At 40.6% G+C, this 19,943-nt stretch overlaps 1 protein-coding gene across 1 annotated transcript in view; it reads left to right on the top strand.

The window, feature by feature from the left end:
- bcl11aa (BCL11 transcription factor A a) overlaps nt 1–17,624 on the top strand; it is a 51,155-nt gene extending 33,531 nt beyond the window's left edge. Inside the window, exon 3 of the mRNA XM_039671783.2 lies at nt 12,244–17,624. Within this exon, the coding sequence (XP_039527717.2) occupies nt 12,244–14,312 (2,069 nt within the window). The 3' untranslated portion in view covers nt 14,313–17,624. The remainder of the gene's footprint in view (nt 1–12,243) is intronic.
- The last annotated feature ends 2,319 nt before the right edge of the window (nt 17,625–19,943 follow it).

Consider the following 19,943-nt stretch of genomic DNA (forward strand, 5'->3'; position numbering starts at 1 on the left):
GTTGCCACGTGGACGCGCATGGGAAGTTTTTCTCCGCTATTGATTTGAGTATTAGCTTGTGTTAGCGTAGAAGCTACAGTCAGATCTCAGGGGTTTACCCTTGTGTTACTCATGAACACACACACAGGCTGCTCACACCTCTCTGCATGTCTGTTAGCTCTTGTAGTGCAAGGGTCAGTGGCTCCAGGAGGCAGTTATGTGAATAAACTTTTTTACGGCTCTCTCTAACCCCCTTTTCTGCCACCAGATTCATTCAGGGGATTTTACTGTTAACGAGGCATTAGTTACAGTATATATCTACGTTAAAAAAATTATTTTTATTGATTGTAGCTCTTGGTTGAATATATTTGAAGACTATTTTCTAATACAGAGGAAAAATGCGGAGATGAAATTATGAGATAAAGTTGTATAACCAGTCACCATGTTTACGTGCACATAATTGTATATATTCTGATTACAGCTTTTTTCTGAAAAATATAATTAGTTATTTTTCTGTTGCTGTTAAAGTGCTGATTTTAGTACGTTTGCACAGTAATTAAATCAATTCTCACTCAGTTCTCCTACAAAAGTGAAAAAAGTAGCTCTTGAGACTAATTTTCTATTCTAATGCTCTCGATATTCTATTTTATGTCAGAATCCGGCTCACAGTCCCATATGCCCCATTTCCTTTTCTCTTACTTTCTCTTTCTCTCTTCATCTTTCCTTGTTGTTTTGAGAGCTCTGGGCATCTGTGAGGCAGAAAGTGGCCTCTTGGTGAGGTGAGGTGTGCGTTAGATTGTTTATGTGTGTTTCTTATAAGAGAGGGTCAGTCTTGCTGAGGTTTCTTCTCCGGAGACTGTAGAGCAAAAAGGGCTCTGACTTACAGGTTTAACTTTTCCTTTTGTTCTTTTTTCTCTCTTTCTCCATCATCAACTCCCTCCTCTCCTTTCTGAACCCCTAAGGTTGAGTCAGTGCAGACCTGCAGCCCGATAGCAGAGAGAGAGAGAGAGAAAAAAAAAACATTTCCAAAGATAGTCTGGGCTGGGAAAAACAAACACCTGAACAGCCCTCTGGTGACGATGGACAAATGAAAAAGAGCAAAAGAAAGAGATAACAAAGACAGTATAAAGGAGAGGAGATGTACGAGAGAAATCGCAATGTTTAATGTGGCAGATGTAGGAATGAGAGTCCTGCGTTTTGGTTTAAAAGGCCAATCGGATTGTAGAATTGCCCGTAGAGTTGACATGCAAATTAACCTGAACTTGGCCTGGCACAATATCAGATTTTCAATTTAAAAAAATAAAAATTAATAATGCTCTCAGTCAAATTAATCTTTAACTTAATTTTGTTTTATCTGACATAACTTGTGTTTTATCTAACTTAATTTTGTGTTTTATCTAACTTTTTTTGAGTGCCGATAAAGCGTCACTTTCGTTTGTCATATTTGATGACATGATTTCGTGTGACAGTAGTTAGCTACACACTGCATCATCATGATCATCATCTTCTTCTTCTGTTTTGCACTTACCCAGCATTAAGGTGCAATACTGCCACCTACTACTAAGTCAACTAGATAAGTTCTGACACTGGATTATTTATGATATTACTGTATGTTAACAAAATATCACTAGCAGAGTTTGTTTTTGCTTTAACGAAAAGAATGCCCAATTGAAATATTGAAATGAACTCCATTCAGATAAATTAAAGCTGTACTTGTATGCCTATTGCTAACATAGAAAATAACGGCTTGTTAGAGGCAAAGTGTTTGTGTTTTATGCAAGTGTGTGAGGCCAGTACCTGGTGTTTGCTGAGCTTTATGATAGTATAAGGCTGATGAGTGATCTCCTATGGCCGCCAGCTGCTGCTGCTGTCTGCTCTGGTCTGCATGTCCCTGCACATCCCTGTTCTCTCCATTTATGTGTGTGTGTGTTGCGTACAGGTGACCGCTGACCTATTGCGTGTGAAGGAATAGGAAAAGATTACCACTCTGAATTTATTTGAACACCTCCCATCACAAGTGTCAGCATTTGTGTGGTTGTAGGTTTATCTGCGCATAGGGATTCAAAGGGGATAAATGTGGAGAGAATGTGGAATAAGAACCCGAATGGAAGCTTTTCGGATCGGATACTGTACTTTATATACACTAGTGACAGAGCCGAAGGTAGCTGAATAATTAATGAAGTACAAGCGAACAGACTTCCAGCTGTTCAGCCACCGTAGGACACGCTATTCATAAATGTTTGAATGTCCTATAAGAAAATATATTCAAATTGAAAAAGCACAAAAAAGCCTTAATGGAAATATGAATTGCCCAAGTTGAATACGATGGGGGACAGAAAGGGCGAAAACGCTGAGCGAAGTGCAATTATGTGAAAGCAAATGTTATGGAGCCTCAGAACTGGCTTTGGTCCTCTAATTAAAATGGCTGAAAATGTTTTGACAGTGTCTGAAGCCATGCCCCGGGCCCCAGCTCTGCGCAGCTCCAATTTCTCTTCCTTACAGATGCAGCGATACATTTATGCAGAACGTGCTGTGAATATCTCACTCACCCCCACCTCCTCCCCTCTATTTCATTCCCTCGTTCTCTCTGGCTCTGAGAGAGACAATGAAGAAAAGAGGTCGCTTCAGAGGCTGCAGCTGAAGTCCCGTCCGTGCGCATTGTTAGGGGAATGATCTGTGTGTTTGTTAAACACCGATGCCGTTTTGGTGTTTGTGCCGGTTAAATGAGTGCTAAGGCTTAATTAGTACTCAGCCATATTGAAAAGTTTATTTCAAAAAATGCATTTTTGTGAATCTTTGGGGGATACCTCCGACTGAAATATATTTTATAACAATAATTCTGACTTTTTTTCTGCAGTAATTATTTTGGGCACAAAGCCTGTGTTCCTCCACAGGATTAAATGAATCTGGGTTTAATTAATTGATGCATTTGGAGCAGTATAGTAGTTTGCACATTGATTAATTAGGCTATTTATGACAATGAACGTCACTCTCTGTTTCCATTCCTCTACAAGTCTTGTCATTCTTTCTAGGGTCCCAGATATGTGTGTGCGTATCTGGATGCAGGTTAGCCTGGCATTTTTTTCTGAGCATTTTTTTCCCTCCTTGGCTTAAAAAAAGAAAAAGAGCAAAGCACACAACCCTCCTATGCTGTAATTTGTGCTCTCTATAATTTTGACATTTTGGTTTTGGGTTAAGAGTAGTCTACAGTTGCTACCATCAGCAGTGAGGTTTTCATCTCACAAGAGAGAGAGAGAGAGAGAGCGCGAGAGAGAGGATGCGCGCATGGTTTTACGCTCTGACGGTTATATAAAGATTTGGCCATTTAATTACAATCATAAACACAGTTTAAGAGGCTCTGACTGTATTATTAAAATTATGTTTATGAGGTTATGCAGGAATTCATTTTTAAACGGTCAATTCCAGTGTCTATGGAAGCCTGATTCGCACATCCAAAGTGTAGGAGCGGTCGGAGCAGCAGTTTCAATAATCCGGGTGACGGAACAACGTTTTTGTTCATTGTTCACGGGTGTCTTCGCCAAGAGCTCTCCATCTGTCCCTCTGGAGCTTCTGCTCTCCAGGCATGTTCCCCAATGGTAAAGTGGATCCCCAGCACAGCTCCTGGGCTGAAGTCATCATCAGGGTACACGTTCTCCCTACATCCACATCCATAAGCAGAGTATGTTTGACTGTTGAGTTAGTGCTTTTTAAAGGAAAAGTTTCACTGGGGTCGTTAAGTCTGCATATATATGCAGCATTTAAACACTTTTGGTCACTTAAGTCAGGTGTATGAATGTCATTTGCTTTAATAACAAACCAAGTGACACATGCAAACACATTCTTTTTTTCTCTCCAAAACTTCACTTCACTTTTTAAAGACATGTTTGCAGTTACTTTTATTGAAATTGACTCTAAATGAGAAGGACGGACTTTGTACATCCTCTAAAAAAACAAGTTCACACAATATTTTTGTCGTGATAAGTAAACACAATTTCATTTTACAGTTAAAAAGTTTGGTGATGACAAGATATATATATATATATAAATACAAAACAGATGTTGTGTCATGTAGTGTCACAAGATCCTTCAGTGATTAATCATTCTGATTTGCTGCTCGAGAAACATTTTTTATTATCTTCAGTGTTGAAAAAAGTTGTGCTGCTTAATTTGTAAAAGGAATCCTTTATTGTAAAATAAAGGAATCCTAAAAAAATTAATCATGGTTTCCAAAATAAAGTTCAAGAGGACAGCTTTCATTTGAAATGTAAATTATTTGTAACAAATGTCTTTACTGTCACTTTTAATTAAACTTATATGTCCTTGATGAATACAAGTTTTAAAAATGAAATATTTAAAAAAAAAATGTTACCCACCCCAAACTTTTGAATGGTGTATTTTTATCCTTTAAATTACATAATTGGGCTGTATATGCTTTTTTAAAATAAATGCCAAAAATAAATGTTATATCGTATATGACAAGCAGAGAAGCACAGTGTCACAGCAGGGAAGACGAACTCTCTGGTGCTTAGTATTTATATTTCTCCCCAGCAAAAGTCAAACCAACTACGACACATGTGCACGTGTCTCACATGCGCAAATATACTTTTATACACACATATAAAGTCCTGATTGGCCTCCTTGCCAAAACAATAACGCTTTCATATCCCTGTTCTTTAAAAGCATTGGGGGGTAATTGTGTTTTGTCTTCGTTCTTGTGTGGCAGATTGTAGAGCAGTGCCTAATGACACACCGAGAGGATTGTGAAATTAGCCTCATTGTTGCTCTTAAATACTGAAATCAGCTTCTTGTATTCAGCAATAACTGTAGAGGGGCATGCGTCGGTTCTGAGCAGCAGAGTTTGATTTGACTGGCTTGAGAGGGAAACGTGCCTCTCTCTGCCATTATTATTAGCTGGGCAGGCCCTGTTTAGCCGTGTGTATTTCTGATTGGAGGGGACTCGTCTCTCCTCGCTCGCTGTAATGATAAGGAGAGGGGAATCAGGTGTGTGGAAAACTCTCCTGCTCTTAATTGCGTTTGCTTGTCCGGCAGGCAGGCAGGCAAACGGGAGACATGCTGGTGTACATCGGAATGAGTTGATGCTGGGATTACTTGCATTATGTGGAAAGGGAATTCCAGCAGGATTTTTATCCCTCTCAGGATGATTGACCATCAAAAATTGTGGATGTATACTCCTTTACTCCTGTCACTCTACAGTGTCACAGACGAGTTTATTTCTTAACTCCACACACAGATAATAGTTTCTGTGTCATCTCAGTATTTTTTTTTAATTAAGTCTTTCCCCCCCTCTCTATCTATTTGGAAAGTCCAAATAAAGGGCGCATTACATCTCATTGTTTAGATATTACTCTGCGTTCTTTTGGCAAGGCGGAGAGAAATGCATAATGTTTGGGTTTGGAGGACACACAGTGTGAGAAGTGTCTCAGTCTTTTGCAGGATTTTTATGGCACTTCCTCTGTCCAGCTTTGTCAGTGAACAAGTGTTGGTCAAACAGGCCTTTGTTTGTGGCCAGTCACTCGGCACACCACAAAGAGTCTGGAACCGGACAAAGAGCCGAGTGTGTGAGAGCGGTGCTGGGCCGACCCGACCAGACTGCTTGGAGGAATACTGATATAAGCCAGAGGCACACATGACCTGAACACAGACACTCATTAGAAACTTCACTCTGGTTAGATTTAGCAAACATTTTCTATTTCCATTGTGTTTTTAGATGTTTGGTGTAGTATTCGACATGAAATATTTTTTTGGAGATGCACCTGTCCTGCAGTGTGAACTTGTATTTTAAACGGTATTTTGCTAAACGTATGTGTGTGTATAATATTTGTACTTTTAAAAATGTATTTGTTACACTGCAGGGCAATTAAACTGATCTAGCAAATGCAAAAAAAGTTGTGAAAAACTTCAAATGAATTTGGGACCAGTACACTACCATTAAAAAAGTTTGGGTTCAGTAAGATGTTTCAGTTGTTTAGCAAGGACACATTAAATTGATCAAAAGTGACAGTAAAGGCATACATAATGCTGCAGTATGCTTTAAAGAAATGCTGTACTTTTTAATTTCCTCATTAAATAATCCTGAAAAAAAAATATCTAATTTTCCATAAAAATATCAAGCAGTATAACCGTTTTAATCAGCATTAGAATGATTTCCGAAGGATCATGTGACACTGAAGACTGCAGTAAAGGCTTCTGAAAATTCAGCTTTGCCATCACAGGAGTAAATTACATTTAAAAATATATTAAAATACAAAACAGTTATTTCAAATACTAATGATATTTTCCAATATTACTGATTTTACTGTATTTTTGAGACTTCTTTCAAAAACATTAAAAAAAACTTTCCAACCCCAAACTTTTGAGTGGCGGTAGTTTATTATTTATAATACGTTTTATATCAATTTCAACCAAAATTACTTATTAAAAAGTTTGACATTGATTTATAAAATGCATTTTGGTCCCACTTTATATTAAGTTGCTTTAAGTACTATGTAGTTACATTGAAACAAATAATTTGATACAATGGACTTATTGTGTACATACATGTTTTTACATTGTACTTATATTTTAAAAATACCAGCATGTAATTACAGCTGTAACTAATTTATGTAATTACATCTGTAATTACAAAGCTGACCCATCCTTATACTTAAACCCACCCCTAAACCTACCCATACCACCACACCTGTCCCTAACCCTACCCGTATCCCACCTCAATAGCTACATTTTATTTATTGTAAACAGGATTCACATGCATTGTGCTTAATTTACTTTATGAAAATGTAATATATAAAAAAAGCGTAATTTCATAATTTTGAGACTTGAGCAGGTGCAGAGGTGAAGGGACACCTCAAACACAAATATATGCAGAGGCTCTTGAAAGCATAAGCCGCTGATAAAATTCAAAAATGATATTACATGGCATTGTCCTTTCCCCCCCTGCATTCAGTAATCCTGTTACTGCATTGTTGCATTACTTCAATTACCATTATCTCTGAGAGCTGTCTTAACACAATCGTCAAGGACAAAACAAAAGGAGCCGCAGTCTCGGCAAGTGACAGCAGTGAAGCTGTCGAGATGGAAGGCTGAGAGCACAGCTCGTGAAATGCCAGAAACTGTCCAAATGACCTGCGCTTTCGCATGTAGGAGGTTTTGAATTGCTCTACGCAAGTGCGTTCATATCCGGTGCTTTTGTTTGCCGTGGACGCCGTTTGTGTTTGTGTGAGTGTGTGAGTGAGGGGGGGTGGTTTTTAGTGGTGGGAGGAAGAACAATGGATGAATCTGCATGTCGGGGATATTGGGCTGCCCGAGCTGTTTTAATCTGGCATTCATCTTAGTCTGCCAGCGCCATCGATCCAGACGGCACACATAGAAATGCACCCCGCTCTCTTAACAAAGCCAACTGTAGACATTACTCCAAATACACACGCTCTCCATCTATACGTGTCAGTCATCCATGTGTGTCAGTCAAGATAAATCCATTGGTAATGCTCGTTTCATGCACTTAGCAGTATTTAACTGTGTTTTAATGGAATTGGTATGACGGTAAAACAATTTTTCATTTGTAAATGCGCTTGTGTAACTAACACGATGCCTTTTGAACACCGACAAACAGGCTATGTGTGTGTGTGTGTGTGTGTGTGTTCGAGTGCACTTTTGCAATATTATTGGACTGACCTGTCCCCTAGGCGGATTTTATACATACTACACCCCAGACGAGCTGTCTGAAATTTGCACAAGTCATAACTTGACACTTTTTGGTTATTTTTGCACTGTAAAGCTATCTGTTTGGTGTGCTACAGTTTTCCTGTGCAAGATGCAGGACTCAGCAAGGGGGGATTGGGTGGATGGGGGGGCTCACAACATATTTCCTTCCTCCTCATCTCCAGTTACACCATGGGCACCAGTCACTCTCTGCCAAGCCATCACCGCTCTGTAATACAGCCTTACTTTTTGTCAAGATCATTTAATGTGGCTTTATCTAACTGCAGTTTAATGCGTGTGTGTGCCGATTTAGCTGGATTAGTCGGTCCTGTGAGGATGTGGTTGGCAGTTTGGGGAGGGGGGGTTGTTGTGTGCTGTAACATTGCTCTGACATTTCCCTGCGTAAAAACTGCCAGCAATGCACTGAGTGCTCGCATCCGTCTGTAAGTAGCCATGCCGCTGCCAGCTCCCGCAGACCAGTCCAACAACTGTCACCGGCAGTCTCTGCCTGCAATGCTACGTCTTGCCAGCTTGTCCGGACTGACCCGCTTTCGCTGCAAATTGGAGAGCTGCATAATTAACTGAGGAATTGTCGAAAATTAGAGCAAGACCGCTTTTCGACTTCTCTTAAGTGTTTAGAGTGTCGAGGCACAGATTATCATTACATTTAGCAAGCTTGCGCACCAAGCGGTGGCCACGTACGTACTGTAAGTTGCACACATTAAACAGCCGAGAACCCACAAGTCCCTCGTCTGCTTTTATTGCTCATCCATCCCGAATGCTCAGCTCCTCAAAAAGACAGTCAATGATGCAAAGAATACTCTTTCATCTCTCTTGAGAAAATGAAAATTAGACCAAAAGGAGGGGGAGGCTAATTTCTTTGGCAGGCTGCTGCTTTTAATTCCACCCAGTAAAATCTTCAGAGTCTAATAGCAGATTATCGGAGCACCTGTCGGTGGTTCGCCGACTCCTGTCATCGGAACAGATTGTGACAGTTTTTTGTCAGAAGAAGAACCTGGCTGCGAGCGTGCCAAGCACGCTGCCCGCATGGCACACGCCGGTGCCTGTGAGAGGCACGCCAGTCAATAATACTGCAGCCTGCGTGAAGCTATCAATTATTGCCGCAATTATTTGTCTAGTTGGATATTCAAAATGTCATGCGAAAAAGATGATTACATATTCCGCTGAGCGTTGCCATGTGTAATGAAATGAAGCGGGCCCTTGTTAAACATGGAGATGCGGTAACCTGTCCTTCAGAGATCCCCGTGGCTGGCGAGGAGATGGCGGACCCTCAAAGTCTATTTAAAGACTCGAACCTTCCGTAGACCCAGTTTCCCAGAAAGCGAACCGGGTTTTGTGTTTGGCACGTGGCAAATTAAAACTCTCCCTCCAACTCGACAACAACAGATAGCCATTATGGTTGTAGCTGTGTGACGGGAGTGAAAAATACCCTTTGCATGATAATACAAAAATGTATACTAGGTTAAACCCTCTGCAGGTGGCAGCAATTAAATGTAATTTCTGCAGATTGTAATGATCCATAATTTAGCTGGCCTTTGCATCAACCCTCCTGATATAAAGTAGTGTGCTGTCTTGATTTGGTGCAGTGCTTTCAGCTGTTGGTCATGAGTGAGATTGTCAGGAGGTGCTAGTGGGTGGCAGGGCCACAGATCAGCAATGTGCTGTTATTTTTCTCTCTATTTACACCAGCCGTCACCTCCCTCACTGCCCATCTCTCTCAGCTGAAAGCTTGCATGTGATATCGTCACCATTGCTCTTTTGTTCTGGGACCTTGGATTATTATTATTATTTTTTTTTTTAAATGTCTGTCAAATCTGTGTGAATAGCTTTGTCTTTAGCACATACCAGGGCTATATGCAGTTTCTGGTGGCATTTGGAAACATTTTGATATTGGTCTTTTAAATGTTTATGGTTTGTTACCTTAAATTCATATCTTCTCAAAATAGACAAATGTACTATAGTGCACTTGCTTGTGGGTGATATATTTCATAGTTTGTAACTGGTATTTAAATGAACAAGTTACAATCTTGTACACACACACACACACACACACACACACACACACACACACACACACTTTTGTTAAATATTTCATAATAAATCTCATAATTTAGAGAGACAAGCAAGTTCAATTGTTTTATTAAACAGAGAGGAAGCTGTTTGTTGAATCTGTGTTTTGATTATAAGTGGATGATTTTCAATATTTACACTTTAATTCGAATAATGCTAATTCTAACTGATATATTCAGAATGTTTTGAGTAAAAGAGAATACATTCACGATGTGGTGTTACTGACAGGACTCGAGATAACAAAGTTTTGGGAAAAACTGGTATACATCACCATCTTTTATATTATTTTGTAGCTTCTCTCATGTCATTCCTAACAGCCATTCTTTAAACACCTTGCTCATGTAGAGTGCGTGTGTGTTTTCGTTGACCATGTTTAAGAAGTGCCAAGGCAGGGACAAAATGATGACAGCACAAAAGGGTTCAGCGATGTCCGGAGGTGGCTGTCTGCCCGCAACAGAGCCTTCCAGAACCACCCCCATTTGTGTGCATTAACAGGATTATCTGAGAAAACCCACAGTGGCTCTGGCCTGCCTTTCCTCCTCTGAGCAGCAGAAAGGCCTTGCCTCGTTACATGCTTTGCTGGCTATTGAAGACTTCAGAGAAAGCCCCTCTGAGGAAAACAAACTAGATGAAAGAGTGCACGCTGCCTGTTCGGCACCGTTCAGCACCTCTTTCAGCTTTTCTTCCCGCCATCTCTCCATTTTTTGCTTTTTTTCCTCTCCCCCTTTCTCTCGGGATGGTTGTAAACAGTACATGATAGCAGTTTAGAGACCTCTGGCTTGTAGGGGGGAGCTAAATCCATCTCCCCTGTCCATTTTCAATGTTTGTTGTTGTGGTTCCTGTGTGGATGATGGCTCTTTTCCTGACCGCTTGACCTTGCGTTTTTGGGAGCGTAGGTAGATATCTGTATCTTGCATATAACATCCCTTTTAGCGCTGGTAATTTTCAGAGTTCAAACTGTCACTCATTACTTCATGAAAATATCCATTTCATTGCCATTTGTGAGTTAATCGTGTGTTTTTAACTATAGGCATCCTGAACCCGCTGCTTGTTTACCTGTTGCAAATGCCATTTTCATCACGTTTTTTTTTTTAGTTAGAAATGTAATCAGTGTAATTATCAAAAATGGTTCTGTAGCGTTTGACAGCTTTCTATCTGGCCTAAATAAGACATTTAGATGAGCATATTTATGAGAGAGGTGTATGTAAATGAAGATTTTTTTCTTTTTTTAAGTTATAAAAGCATCTTTGGTCATTATCTGGTGTTATTTTATTTACAGAGACCAGATAATCAAAAATAACAAGGCGTTCACATGTGAATATACTGGGAATACTGTATCAGTTCCTCCAAAATGCAGAAAGAAAAATATTACATAAATTGGTAACATTGCATCAGGCTCCAGCACAGTGTTTTTAATGTTGAAAGGCTCTTGTTTCCAGCCTCCTTTATTATTTAATCTCCAAAATAAGGTGGTGTAGGAGTCAGAAACATTAAATGAGATTACAAACGCAATGGGAGGAACATCACAGGTCACTGTCAAAGTGCCGTTTAAAGTCAATTATTGTTTTAAGTGTTCCTTTGCCGTGACAATTGTCCACAATTTCAGTTGTAAAGGAGGAGATAGTCTCTCTCATTTTTCTTTTTCTTTTTTTTATTCTTTTTTGTTTGAACACATCTTTTGTGAGATTACTGAGAATTTATTAAATGGAATTCTATTTCCGAAGCAAAAAAACAAAGTGTTGTGTGAGGTGTTACAACAAATGTTCATCCTCTAGCTTTGCACTGGTTCACAACACCTGAACATTGAGTAATGTAACCTTAAACAGATCCTAAAAATGTGTGTGCTTCCTCTGTTGCTCCCTTTACAGGATCTATTACTTTAGTCCTTCCAAATTTTGTTTACTGTATGCTTCCTGTTCATCTGTTTTTGTACACGGATGAAAGCGTTCAGCTTGAGAGAGAGGTATTGTTTGCTTTTACTGCCCGCCTGACAACCACAAAGCAGAAGTGTATCACCCCATGCAAAGACCTGAGCCAAACCCCAACACAGTCTTTCTCTGCTGGAATATCAGTGCTTTGTCTGGTCTTATGCTGTGAAAAGCTCTGCTCCACTGGGGTCTGGCCTGTACTGCTGTTTGGGAGCATGTTTATAATAAGACCTGTGTTTACTGTTATGTGATACTTACTTAAGCCTGCTGAGGGGCTAAAGCTGTTGAAAGACTGTTAGTATGGGGGGCTGCAAACGGCCCGGGGTCTAGGCAGGTTCATAAATGATTAAGGCCCAATCTGTAGGGTTTTTGTACGTCCAAAATACACCAGGGAGCAACTGAGAAAAGAACAAACACATGTAGCAGATGTAGAGACCTATTAACCAAATGTTTTTCCTTTAAATGACTTGCAGTTAATGTCTTCGGTACATTTAGAGAATTAACTTTTCCGTTATGTGTTTTTCAGGTAAAGATGAGCCCAGCAGCTACACTTGCACAACCTGTAAACAGCCGTTCAGCAGTGCCTGGTTTCTGCTGCAACATGCCCAGAACACTCATGGCTTCCGCATCTACCTTGAGAGCGAGCGCGGAAGTCCGCTCACACCCCGTGTGGCAGCTCCTTCAGGAATGGGCGCAGATTGCTCCTCTCAGCCCCCCCTGCATGGCATCCATCTCCCAGAGGGAAGCCCATTCAACCTGCTGCGGATACCCAACAATGGACGCGATGGACCTCCTCTCCGAGAGGGTCGGTTTCCCCCTACGCCACCTCTCTTTAGCCCTCCACCCCGCCATCACTTGGACCCTCATCGCATGGAGCACCTGAGCCCGGAGGAGCTGGCTTTGGCCACCCATCACCCGAGTGCCTTTGACAGGGTGCTGCGCCTCAACCCCATACCCATGGATCCCCCAGCTATGGACTTTTCTCGTAGGTTGAGGGAGCTGGCTGGTAACACCTCAGGGTCAACTCCTCCTCTCTCACCCAACCGGCCCAGCCCTATGCAACGGCTACTGCAACCATTCCAGTCAGGAACCAAGCCACCCTTTCTCGCTAGCCCTCCCCTACCTTCCATGCAGTCCCCCTCTGGCTCCCAGTCCACCCCAACCCCTCTTCCTCAACAGCCCAACACGCCCTTGAAGTCCAAGTCTTGTGAGTTCTGTGGGAAGACCTTCAAGTTCCAGAGTAATTTAATAGTGCATCGACGCAGTCACACGGGTGAGAAACCGTACAAGTGCCACCTGTGCGACCACGCCTGCACGCAGGCCAGCAAGCTGAAGCGGCACATGAAGACACACATGAATAAGTCATCACCAATGACTGTCAAATCCGATGACGGCTTGTCCACGGCCAGCTCTCCTGAACCGGGAACCAGCGACTTGGTGGGTAGTGCCAGTAATGCCCTCAAGTCTGTGGTAGCCAAATTCAAGAGTGAAAACGATCATCTGATTCCAGAGAACGGAGAGGAAGACGAGGAAGAGGAAGAGGAGGAGGAGGAAGAAGAAGAGGAGGAAGAGGAAGAGGAGGAAGGAGAGGAAGAGGAGCTGGAGAGGGAGAGAGGTAGAAACAACTACCACTTTAGCCTCAACCTTGAGGCTACACGGCACCACGAGAACAACGGTGGCCGTCTGGCTGCAGGTGAGGGCGAGGATGGGATTCCGCGCTCGCTGCCTGAGGTTATTCAGGGCATGGGCTTAGCTGCCAGCATGCAGCACTACAGCGAGGCATTTCATCAACACAAGCGAGGAGCTCTAAACTCGGACAGTAATGCACATAGGGGCATGTGTGATGAGGACTCCGCTCTGGAATCAGACCGAGTGGACGAGGGCTGTGGCTCAGCTATCAACGGTCGCGGCTCGTCCCCCAGCGAGTCGGCCTCCGTCGGTTTGTCCAAGAAGCTCTTACTGGGCAGTCCCAGCTCACTTAGTCCTTTCTCCAAACGAATCAAGCTGGAGAAAGACTTTGATCTCTCGACCCCTACAATCCCCAACACTGAGAATGTCTATTCTCAGTGGTTGGCTGGATACGCCGCCTCCCGGCAGCTCAAGGACCCCTTTCTGAGTTTTGGGGATTCCAGACAATCGCCTTTCGCCTCGTCTTCAGAGCACTCCTCAGAGAACGGAAGCCTGCGCTTCTCTACGCCACCAGGGGACCTGGATGGTGGCGTCTCGGGCCGCAGCGGGACTGGCAGTGGTGGCAGCACACCACACCTCGGGGGTCCCGGTCGGCCCAGCTCGAAAGATGGCCGACGCAGTGACACCTGTGAGTTCTGCGGCAAAATATTTAAAAACTGCAGCAATCTGACAGTGCACCGGCGCAGCCACACGGGCGAGAGGCCTTATAAGTGTGATCTCTGCAATTATGCATGTGCCCAGAGCAGCAAGCTAACACGGCACATGAAAACACACGGGCAAGTGGGCAAGGACGTTTACAAATGTGAAATCTGTCAGATGCCTTTTAGTGTGTACAGCACCCTTGAGAAACACATGAAAAAATGGCACAGTGACCGCGCATTGAACAACGAAATTAAAACTGAGTAACGGGGAAGTGTGGTGACTCACTTGCCTGTTAACCGCGAATAACACCTTACCCCACTCCCACCCTCATCCTTGTAGATTTCCCTGTTTCGCTAGTCCAGTGGCGGCTAAGACAACGTGCTTGGCACCACCAGCACACCCTTTTCATTTACCGTTGAATGCATGATCTGTATCGGGGCAATACTATTGCATTGACGCAAACTTGGAGCCTTTCTCTTGTGCAATAATTTACATGTTGTGTACTTTTTCTTTTTCCTTTCCCATTTTGGAAAATTATGACAGCATGCATGATGATATATTTTGGCTAATTTTAAAATAAATTGTCCCTGGTTGGTTAGTTGTTTAGTAAATGTGTTGCTGTTTTAACGTTCATTATTTGAAAATGTTTTTTCTTTATTTTTCTTTTTTTTGTTTTAAGATCTAAGAAAAAGAAAAGAAAAAACAACCATGCTGCATACATTCTGTAATACATATCATGTACAGTTTTGTGTTGTAACATGGAGGACTACAGGCTATTGCTTAACCCTCTTTGGACGGGCTGGATATCGCACTTAAACTTTTCTTTCAAAAAGATGTTCTGTCCACATAGGGTTAAAATATGAATCGGCCCCTATTATGGAAAAAAAAAAGAGTAATGACAGCCTTTGGATTTCTTGAAAAGGAAACAGCATTAAGATTTGAATTTGTACTATCATTTGGTAAAACAAACAAAAAGAGTGCCTTGGATATCTTGAAATTGCATTGGTTAATCTCGTCTGCTGTAATTCTGGAGTCTCAGCTAGATACTACATAAGGATCGACTGGATCCTCAAAAGGTTCTTGCATCAAGCACCTGACCGCTACAGTCAACTGTGACTTTAGAGAGAAATAGTAGTAATCAAAAAGCTAAATAAATTTCTAGTTAATCATCATTAGGTACCTATGTAAAATGTATCTTTCCATTGTGGTTTATGTCCCGGGCATGGCACAAGCAGTATATGGTGTGAGATTCAGTCTTGTTTACTTCTTCTATCTGAAGGTACTGTACTTGGCGGTACTAGTTTTCAATCCACAATCATTTGACTTTTCCGTGTTTGTTCAAGTCTTATCTTCAGTAGCACAACATTTTGACGTTTCTTTGATGACCATTGTTAGTGTGAACGTCAATGGTGAAGGAACACTTGAGGGCATTTGGACCGAACCAATGTAATGTACACTTGAGAATTGGTTATTAAGAAAGCATTGAAATATTTGCAGCTGTCAGTGATGATTAACTATGAATTGCCTACAGGTCTGAGTCAAAATCTTATTTCTTTATTATTGCCTATGTCTGAGCTCCCTAAAAGACTAAATGAGCCTGAAAGTCCGACTGAGCGAGAGAGAGAGAGAGAGAGAGAGAGAGAGAGAGAGAGAGAGAGAGATAGAGGGAAAACCATACATGTCACTTTTATTCCTTTGTTTTATACAATATGAGTTTCACACATAGTGTGGTATAAGTTGACATTCAAGGGGACTCTTTTTCATTGCTGCATTATGACATCAAAGCTGCATTATGACTTTAGACAACGTTTTTGGTGTTTAGACAGCACCTGCCACTCTGCCCTTCTTTTTTTTTTTATTAGACATGCTAATTGGAAGTATAGTATTTGAGTATAAATTACAATTGCTTGCTTGTTGGACAACGAAGTGCACTGTTAAAGTTTCCCAGTTTACAGGTATTCACGAGAGGGAAAACTTCCAAAATAATCGAACATGGTGTCATTATTTAATGTAAAAAAGCCAACTCCTCCTCTCACCCCACGAAGATAAAGCCCAACTCCGATATAATATTATTGTGTCAAAGCACACAGTGCTTGACAAAGTACGGACAATTGAAACTTGCTGCTTTCACTGCAAGACCTTTTTTTTGTACAAATCTTTTTTTAAGTATGAAAATAAAATGACTTTTTTAAAAGGTAACATTATCTTAGGGGAAACTGTATTTAAGTTTGTTGTTTCTCTTTTCCTCTTTGTCTTGGTGGTGTTCAAGACTTGATCACATTATATATAAAATGGGAAAAATATGTTTTTTTTTCCTGCTTTTTCTTTTTACATCTTGGCTCTTCACAGCTCTTCAGGTCAAACTTGCATTGGGGAAAGGTTTAAGATTATATATAAAATATATAATAGAGAAACTTAAATATAGGAAAATGCACATCATGTCGGTTCCTATGCTAAAACACATTTATGGTCTACTTTCTTCTGTATTTCTAGAATGGTATTTGAATTAAATGTTCACCTAGTGTAGGTACTACAGTATTTATATTGAGGCTTGTATTTTTAACTGTTGCTTGTTCTCTCAAAAGGTATTATTGTACCTTTTTTGGTAGTGGAAAAAAACAACAAGCTGCCACGGTATATTTTTTTAATTTGGCAGGATAATATAGTGCGAATTATTTGTATGTTTAAAAAAAGAAAACGGGGGGAAAAAAATCAAATTAAAAAATTAAAGTATGTGGCATTGAACAAAGGAGGCCATTCAATGGTTTCCCAGAGGAGTCTTTTGAGAATGTCCACACTAGCTAAAACAGGTGGTTGTACATATCTTTTTTTCTGTTCTTCTTTTTTAAAATCTCCTCTGCTGCCATTCTGTATGCAGTACAGCAAGCTAATGTTGGGTTGTTCTGTAGTGTGCTTCTGTCTTTTCACCTGTCTCACCTGAATACATTCCAGCATCTTGAAAAAAAGCTAACTTCATATGCAGTAAAATACCAGTAAATAAACAAACAATAAAAAAAAAAATCATTCAAATAATCAATGTTTTGCAGGTGTTTTTTTTTTCATTGCCAAATATTAAATGGTGCTTTATATTTAGATTGGGACGACTTTCATATGCAAAGCATATTTAAAAATGAAATGGAACTAAAGGAGCAGCCCACTTAAGTTCATACTCTTTTGTAAATGGCAATGCGGAATATTTTGTTATCAGCCTTTTCTATTCCTGTTATGAGAGCTGTTTGTTGTAACTTGAACTTGAACTTTATCTTTTTCAATGGGAGTCACTATTTATTATTGCTTAAATACTCTGTTCAAAACGGAGACATACAATGGATCCTTTTTTTGTTTGTTCGTTCGTTTGTTTTCATTTTTTTTTTATTTTATTTTATTCTATTTTTTAAAGAAAAGAATGACCAAAGGTCATTGACAGACTTGCTTTTTGTTTGTTTCTGGTCTATGTTAAGTTTTATTGGAGAAACCACTGTCTGTGTTTTCTGGCAGTTGTCTACATTATCCTGTTCACCAACCAATTTTGTCCCTTTATTGAAAACAATTAATAAAAAAAAAAAAATTAAAGTATATCTGTGTCCGGTGACAAAGATTTCTCTCTGCATTTTTGTCTCTTAATTGTATATATTATATGTATATTTATATATTTTGAAGAGGACATTTGACGCGCACACACACACACACACAAACACACAAAGCTGAGCATCATACTAAAGCTATAATAATTAGGAAGGTCATCATGAGCAGCTCTACTGCACTCATGGCACTTCTCCCCTCCTCCATAGTTTGCCCACTACTGTGTGCTTGGTGTGTTCAGCCATTGGGTGAAGGAGATCTCTGGGGTCATGTGATCAAGTGCCTTGAAAAGTGTTACCTTGTTACATACTTGAAGAGCAGCTTAGCAGTTTATTCCTGTTTCTTTTATTTTGAATATGTTACAAAAATCAATAAAATGTAGTTTTCTATAGTCGAATATTGCCTTGACCACAAACCAAGTTTTTTTTATAGTGATGCTTTCTCAAATTTTCTCTTTTGTCTAACACAAATCCATAAAACCAGGTAGAGACGTGTTTCTTTAATATTTCCCTTCAGCCACTTGTGTTTAGAGAGGCCTATTGTGTTTTGGCAGGTGTGAAAAAAGCGAAACTTCAACCCTTCCCTACCCAATCATTCCCATTTATTCATCTGGCGTTTAAGGACAACATGTCACTCTACTCGAACAATGCCACACTACAGACAGACAAATAAAATAAATCACTGACTTTTCTCTCCACGGCTGATCAAAGAATGCTCACATAAACCCATGTACTTAAGTTTTACAGACTTTAATGCTGTATTTATGATAATTCTGCCATCATGTACTCACCCTCATGTCCTTTCTTATGTGGAACAAAAAAGTCTAAATGCCCAAATTGCTCTTTCCAATACAATGGAAGTGAATTGTGACCATGGCTGCCAAGCAATATGAGATTTCCATTGATTAAAACTGCTTTATTTTTTTTTTTATATGGAAAGCTAAATGAAGTTTTGGGAAGATCTTTAATTTGGTGTGAAAGTTATATGGACTACTTTCATGCTGCCTTTTTTCCGTTTAACAGCTTGATAGCTCCTGGTCTTCGTTCCCTTTCATTGTATGGAAGCAAGCAGCTTAGACATTCGACTAAACTTCTCCTTTTGTGTTCCATGGGTTTGGAACGACATGAGAGTGAGCTCATTTTCAATAATTTTCCGTTTGGATGAACCGTCCCTGTCATGGCCTGTCAAAAATCAAACTAGCAACTAATACAACAATATATATATATATATATATATATATATATATATATATATATATAGTTACTATGTTCTCTGTTACTATGTTACTATGTTCTCACTGTTATAAAAATCCATATGGGCATTACTCACTCAGTATCCCCAGATATCCTTCTTTTCCCAGTGTTCTGTAGTTCAGAATTCTCCAGTGACTTGGAAAATGTGAGTCTCAAAACACTGAGGTGCATGGTTTGTTTTAGTTTCGTGTCTTTGTGGGTTTGGCCGTGCAAATTGGTCTCCTGATCAAAAGTTCCTTGTGTTTATGGTCCGCTGGCAGGCATTCTGCTCTGGGCTATTCACAGAGGTTGCCAAAGAGGACTTTACCGCTGTCTAAACAGAGGTTGACTCAGTTGTTTAAACGTTACACATTGTCAACTTTTTAGTCGGTTTGAGAGTTTGTGTACCGCTAGACACCAATGCCTCATCGCCAATGTCCGTCTTGTGTGTTGAACTAGCTTTGCATCACTTCCTTTGCCCCAGCTTGGCTTTGCTCTATTAATCCTGTGGTGTGTGGAGTTGAGTGGACACAAAGTAAGTGCACCTTAATGGACAATGACCACCTCGCACCCGCTTTCAAATTTGTGACAGTTAACCAAGCTTATAGATTTATAGCACATCATCTGAACGCAAACTACTTGGCTCTCACAGAATGGCCTCACACTAAAATTTACACACAGATACAACTTCCACAACAATTTGAGACACAAAACACTGAAGACAATTCCTTACCCTTGGTCAAATGTTGTTGGTTAGGAGGTTATGGGAACTAGATTAGCACCCAGACATCGCACCAAGCTCAACCTTTCACCCTGACAGGCCTGCTCAAAGGTTTGTGGGGTCAACTGGTCAAGTGTCATTTTATCCCCATTCCAGTGAGCCATATCTAACTTGTTATTTCTCGTTCTCTCTCTCTCTCTCTGTCTCACTTTTTTTAATGGCAGGCTGTCAGGATCTTTGAGTCATTAGAAATGGACACCTGCTTGCTGAATGGGGGTCGAGCAATGCCACAAGAACTTGTATGCTGACTCCAATCTCATTAAAGGTGGAATCAGTCTCTTCATTGTTGTTTTCCCCCCT

This window comes from Pimephales promelas, chromosome 11, assembly GCF_988280905.1.
Source record: "Pimephales promelas chromosome 11, fPimPro1.hap1.1, whole genome shotgun sequence".
Classification (NCBI taxonomy): domain Eukaryota; kingdom Metazoa; phylum Chordata; class Actinopteri; order Cypriniformes; family Leuciscidae; genus Pimephales; species Pimephales promelas.